The sequence below is a fragment of the Neoarius graeffei genome, chromosome 3 (genome assembly GCF_027579695.1).
Source record: "Neoarius graeffei isolate fNeoGra1 chromosome 3, fNeoGra1.pri, whole genome shotgun sequence".
Taxonomy (NCBI): Eukaryota; Metazoa; Chordata; class Actinopteri; order Siluriformes; family Ariidae; genus Neoarius; species Neoarius graeffei.
The window spans coordinates 1191841-1198322 of NC_083571.1; the positions used below are offsets into that span (position 1 = coordinate 1191841).

Below are 6482 nucleotides of genomic sequence, written 5' to 3' on the forward strand. Positions count from 1 at the left end.
GAAGTATAGATCAGGGTTGGGTTATAAAAAATATCCCAAACTTTGAATATCCCATGGAGCTCCATTAAATCCATTATAGCAACAAATGAACAAATTATATAAACAAATGAGACAAAAATATTATACTTGGTCATTTATTTATTGAGGAAAATGATCCAATGGCAAAAGTATGTGAACCTTTGCTTTCAGTATCTGGTGTGACCCCCTTGTGCAGCAATAGCTGCAACTAAACATTTCCGGTAACTGTTGATCAGTCCTGCACACCGGCTTGGAGGAATTTTAGCCCGTTCCTCCGTACAGAACAGCTTCAACTCTGGGATGTTGGTGGGTTTCCTCACATGAACTGCTTGCTTCAGGTCCTTCCACAACATTTCCATTGGATTAAGGTCAGGACTTTGACTTGGCCATTCCAAAACATTCACTTTATTCTTCTTTAACCATCCTTTGGTAGAATGACTTGTGTGCTTAGGGTCGTTGTCTTGCTTCATGACCCACCTTCTCTTGAGATTCAGTTCATGGACAGATGTCCGGACATTTTTCTTTAGAATTCACTGGTATAATTCAGAATTCATTGTTCCATCAATGATGGCAAACCGTCCTGGCCCAGATGCAGCAAAACAGGCCCAAACAATGATAATACCTTCACCATGTTTCACAGATGGGATAAGGTTCTTATGCTGGAATGCAGTGTTTTACCTTTCTCCAAACATAATGCTTCTCATTTAAACCAAAAAGTGCTATTTTGGTCTCATCGGTCCACAAAACATTTTTCCAATAGCCTTCTGGCTTGTCCACATGATCTTTAGCAAACTGCAGACAAGCAGCAATGTTCTTTTTGGAGAGCAGTGGCTTTCTCCTTGCAACCCTGCCATGCACACCATTGTTCTTCAGTGTTATCCTGATGGTGGACTCATGAACATTAACATTAGACAACATGAGAGAGGCCTTCAGTTGCTTAGAAGTTACACTGGGGTACTTTGTGACCTTGCTGACTATTACACGCCTTGCTCTTGGAGTGATCTTTGTTGGTCGACCTCTCCTGGGGAGGGTAACAATGGTCTTGAATTTCCTCCATTTGTACACAATCTGTCTGACTGTGGATTGGTGGAGTCCAAACTCTTTAGAGATGGTTTTGTAACCTTTTCCAGCCTGATGAGCATCAACAACACTTTTTCTGAGGTTTGTGCCATGATACACTTCCACAAACATGTGTTGTGAAGATCAGACTTTGATAGATCCCTGTTCTTTAAATAAAACAGGGTACCCACTCACACCTGATTATCATCCCATTGATTAAAAACACCTGACTCTCATTTCACCTTTAAATTAACTACTAATCCTCGAGGTTCACATACTTTTGCCACACACAGATATGTAATATTGGATCATTTTCCTCAATAAATAAATGACCAAGTATAATATTTTTGTCTCATTTGTTTAACTGGGTTCTCTTTATCTACTTTTAGGACTTTTGTGAAAATTTGATGATGCGTTAGGTCATATTTATGCAGAAATATAGAAAATTCTAAAGGGTTCACAAACTTTCAAGCACCACTGTATACCCCAGCTTATGGGAGGAAAATCAGTCTTTCCTGGCTTTTCCCACATTTCTTGTTTATTTGAGGAAATGTGTTTGGATTGAGTATTGAATATCTTGAATTGATGGATTATTTGCTTCCCTGGACTGATCAAATGAAAAAAAAAACCCTTTTACTGAAAGCAAGAAAATTCAGCATTTATTTTACTGCATGATGGCATTTTGTACATACAGACAAGACAGTAGATTTAGTAATGGTTACATCATCTTGGTAGTCAACAGTTTGGACACCCTTACTCATTCATAGGTTTTTCTGTTTTTTTGACTACTTTCTACTTTGTAGAACATGACTGAAGATATCAGATCTATAAAATCACATGGAAAATACATATATGTTATTTACCAGCTGGGAGGTCCGTATCGTGAAATTCTGTGACCGAGGTCTTGAAAGTACTGAGCGAGGCCCTCTGGGCCGAAGTCAGTATTCAAGGCCGAGGTCACGGTATTTCACCATATGGACTGACTTTAAGCTGGTAAATAATATATTTATTTTTTTCTTTACCAAATTCTAACAGAAAACAAGAGTGCCAGAAAGGGAAAATTGAGCCGAGGCGAGCCGCCATTTTGAATCCTCATTCATGGCTTAAATGCAAATGGCTTTCTCCTCGGTATACAAGTGCACTTCCATGGCAGGAAAAAAACTACATTTTGCCACCTATGTAGTCCCCTATTTATACAAATAGGAGTCATTCAGGATTCAGCCATGTTTTTGCTTGGCATTAGCAACAGTTACAGGTTTTTATCTTTCTCCTTAAATATTTTCTTTTATTTCTTCTTCCTCAGGGTAGGAAAACTCGCTTTCGCTGAACACTGTCGATATCACTATCCTTGATGTAAAATGAATTCTATTCTCCTGAGAAATGTGAAAATAAATGTTGACAAAAATTGCTACTATTTTTGTTGTTGTGAACAAGCAAGTCACCAGAGGTCCATAACCAGGGTCCATAACTGGGGTCCGTACCATAGGATATGGACCCGCTCGCCAGCCAGTCAGAGCACAGGATTTGATGAACCGGACCATGAAAAAAATAAATGGAATTATGTGTTGGACAAAAACAGTTGTAAAATTTGTATGTGTGTGATATATATATATATCGGCAGGTGCAGTGACACGGTGATGTAGTGGTTAGCACTGTCACCTCACAGCAAGAAGGTTCTAGGTTTGAGCCCAGTGGTTTTCTGGGTGGAGTTTGCATGTTCTCCCTGTGTCTGTGTGGGTTTCCTCCAGGTGCTTCCATTTCCCTCACAGTCCAAAGATATGCAGGTTAGGATAACTGGTGGCTCTAAATTGACCATAGGTGTGAATGTGAGTGTGAATGGTTGTTTGTGACTATGTGTCAGCCCTGTGACGATCAGGTGACTTGTCCAGGGTGAACCCCGCCTCTCACTCATAGGCTCCAGCTTACCTGCAACCCTGTACAGGATAAGTGGCTACAGATGATGGATGATTAATTTTAATATTAGCCTATCCACTAGAAATAGTATGTCAGCTAGTATTAGCATATTAGTTAGTCACTAGTTTTGATGTTACAAAGATCCCATTGACACTGCATGTATGTTTTTGCTCATACTTTTCTTTTCATGATACATTTTCAGTCAGTGCTGAATTAAGTAAATGTTCCAGGAAGACATAACAAAGACTGTTTAGATTATGTTATATTCTTCTTATGCTGTGTCCCTTTACCGTCTTTCTGCATTAAAATTTGTTGTAAACCATACCTATCTACATTTATATATTTTTATAGTATCTATCTTGAACACAGTAAGTGGTATATGTAGGTAAATACAAGAGAAACTGACTAGGTATACAGATTCATGTACTGAATATAGTAGGGTCATAAATGACCCCCACCTGGTCATATTATTCACTAAAATAGCTTGGTCGCTTGAAGATTGAGCCAAATGGATATATAGCATTAAATGAAGCTAGTCCTCCTGGAGACAGTTATATGCACCAGCCTCGTTTAACTGGCAGAGGAGGAGGCATTTCGGTTATTTATAAAGATTATCTAGGTGTAACACAAAAACCTGGTTATAAATTCAATAGATTTGAAGTTCCTCATACTAATATAACATGTGTAGCCTCAAAAAATAAGTCCATCCATCCATCCACCCATTATCTGTATCTGCTTATCCTGTGCAGGGTCGCAGGCGAGCTGGATCCTATCCCAGGTGACTATGGGTGAGAGGTGGGGTTCACTCTGGACAAGTTGCCAGGTCATCACAGGGCTGACACACAGAGACACACAACCATTCACACTCATATTCACACCTATGGTCAATTTAGAGTCACCAGTTAACCTAACCTGCATGTCTTTGGACTGTGGGGGAAACCGGAGCACCCGGAGGAAACCCACGCGGACACGTGGAGAACATGCAAACTCCACACAGAAAGGCCCTCACCGGCTGCTGGGCTCAAACCCAGGACCTTTTTGCTGTGATGTGACAGTGATAACCACTACACCACCGTGCCACCCAAAAAATAAGTCTATCCAGTCAATTCCATTGCTTATTATTTACAGGCCCTGGGACCATATTCTTTTGAATTTTCCATATTTTCTTCTGAATTTGTGGATTTCATCTCAGACCTGGTTATTTCCTTAACAAAGCTTTAGTCATTGGAGATTTTAATATTCACTTTGATAACTCTGAAGATCCTCTGAAAACAGTGTTTGTGTCCATTCTAGATTCAGTAGGGGTTAATCAGAACGTTATAGGACCTACTCAAAATGGTGGTCACAGTCTCAATCTGATACTAATATTTGGGTTAAATATAGAAAATATATTCACACTTCCACAGTCTGAAGCTACCTCAGATCATTATCTCATCTTATTCAAAATATGATTGAGCAAAAACATATGCACCTCGCCATGGTACTGTATTAAATGTACTGTACTTTCACATCAACTACTTCACAAAGTTTTTGAAAATCCTTGGAGATTATTTATGTGTTGATTGGATCACTGTCAGCCCCAGCAGAACTTGATCAGGCAACTGAATGCTTTGAGGCAATGTTCTGCTATACTTTAATGTCACTCCATTTAAAAGAAAAATGAGGTGACAAAAATAATGTGACATTATGATATTTCATTTAATAAACATAATTCCATAATATATTGGAATATAGTCATAATGTTCTGCATATTTAAAAATTAACTCGATGTACTTGCAATGTACAAGAAAATTAATTGAACGCCAGCAGCAGATTCAACACCAGTTTCCACCTGTTGATTGTGAGATGCATGCACATTCTGTGCATTTGGCTGCAAGTGAGATGCTCTTTGTTGTGAAAGAGTGATCCAGGTTCATCAGAAGTTAACAGTGAACTAAAGTACTACTTTGGCTATGACATTATTTGGGAAAATCACAAGAGCTTAACAATGGCTCTGAAGAGGCAGTTAAAGACGCTCTTAGCCTCAAGAGGCTTTTGGGAAACCCACTCCAGATTTGTTTCTCATAAATACACAGTGAGCTATGACAGTTTAAATGAGGATGTAATTACTGTAACAGAAATGTAGGGGAATCTTTTGTCAGAGCTGCAGTGATAGAAAATTAATCAACACTTTCTGACCAATCAGGATCCAGAATTCGGCAGCATTGTGGTGTAATTAGAATTAATGCATTGCTCTGTAATATCAAAACCACACTGAATAATAAATAACATCAACATGGGATATTTTCTAAATTTCTTTATTGAGTTTGGTTCCTATTGCTCCAGACTTATGCAGCTGTTTGCAGTTCTTCGTTCTCATGGTTTTGAAGCATGTTTTCATACTGCACGTCAGTGATGAAGAAGCAATGAAGTTTGTCCATTTACACCCTCTCATATATAAGAACTGCTGGGACACCTTCACATGTCCTAGTCTGTAAAATAGAAAGAAAATTACACTGATGTTCACTTTAAAGAGCCTCATCGCTCTCATTCATGAATGCTTCTTTTTTCCCCTCACCTCAATCATTTTCCCATCCTGGATCTCTCGGACAATCGTGATAATCCAGCCCTTATAGAGCTGTACATGGATGAGTTTTTTTCCTTCCAGGGTCATAGTACTCTTAAAAACAAACAAACAAACAAACAAACAAACAAACAACACAGATTGGGTGTAAAGCTACAAAACTGACTTGAATTATCTATTCATGCTTAGAATCAGATTCAGACTACAGATTCTCATCACTGTACACACTGTTGTACAATTTTACCAACTGCAGCCTGAATTTAGACTGAATAAAATGTTGAACAATGAATTTTAGATTCTTACTTTGCAGAATCTGCCAGGGAAAACTTCATCATGAAACTCTTCACCTAATCTGAACTTGTTTTCTGTCTTAAGAATGGTGGACTGTACTTTATAGACCACACAGTCCACACAGTCACCGTCTTGGGAAAAGGTGACGACTGGTTTAAGCATGTCAATGACATTTATTACTTCCTCTTCAACACCTATAAAAGTGGGCAGTAAATGTAGAGTTAAAAAAAGCAAAACAATTGCAACAAAGAAAAAAAAAACAACTTACCAATCATAGATAGCATCTGATCAAAATTTTCACTTTTCATAAGTTTCCATCTTCCAAAAAAGGTGTCCATGTTTATAATGTAGTATTAAACTAATGTCTAGTGAGAATACACACTGATTCTACAGTCACCTGCACAGTGTGATGTGGGGGAGAAGCTTATTTATACCCCAGCTTGTGGGAGGAACATCAGTCTTTCCTGGATTTTCCCATGTTCGTTGTTTATTTAAGGAAATGCGTTTGGATCAAGTATTGAATATATAAAATTGATGGCTTATTTGCTTCCCTGTACTGCTCAAATGAGAAAAAACCCCAAAACAAGCTTTTGCTAAAAACAAGAAAATTCAGCATTTATTTTACTACATCATAGCA

The 6482-nt window shown here is 38.4% G+C and overlaps 1 protein-coding gene across 1 annotated transcript; it reads right to left on the bottom strand.

Annotated features, from left to right (window-relative positions):
- Nucleotides 1-5305: 5305 nt before the first annotated feature.
- LOC132882664 (fatty acid-binding protein, brain-like) lies at nt 5306-6165 on the bottom strand. The gene is made up of 4 exons (XM_060915749.1): nt 6114-6165; nt 5858-6039; nt 5549-5650; nt 5306-5462 (listed from the first exon to the last, which is right to left on the bottom strand). The coding sequence occupies exons 1-4, from the start codon at nt 6151-6153 to the stop codon at nt 5412-5414; spliced, it is 375 nt and encodes a 124-aa protein (XP_060771732.1). The 5' UTR covers nt 6154-6165; the 3' UTR covers nt 5306-5411.
- Between the last annotated feature and the right edge of the window lie 317 nt (nt 6166-6482).

Bases quoted from the DNA above. Each gene is read 5' to 3' on its own strand.
- LOC132882664 (XM_060915749.1), bottom strand. From the start codon at position 6,153: ATGAAAAGTGAAAATTTTGATCAGATGCTATCTATGATTG. The intron at 5,651-5,857 runs GTAAGAATCTAA...TTTGTTTTTAAG, and splicing joins TCCCTGGCAGATTCTGCAAA to AGTACTATGACCCTGGAAGG. The intron at 5,463-5,548 runs GTGAGGGGAAAA...TCTATTTTACAG, and splicing joins AGGATGGGAAAATGATTGAG to ACTAGGACATGTGAAGGTGT.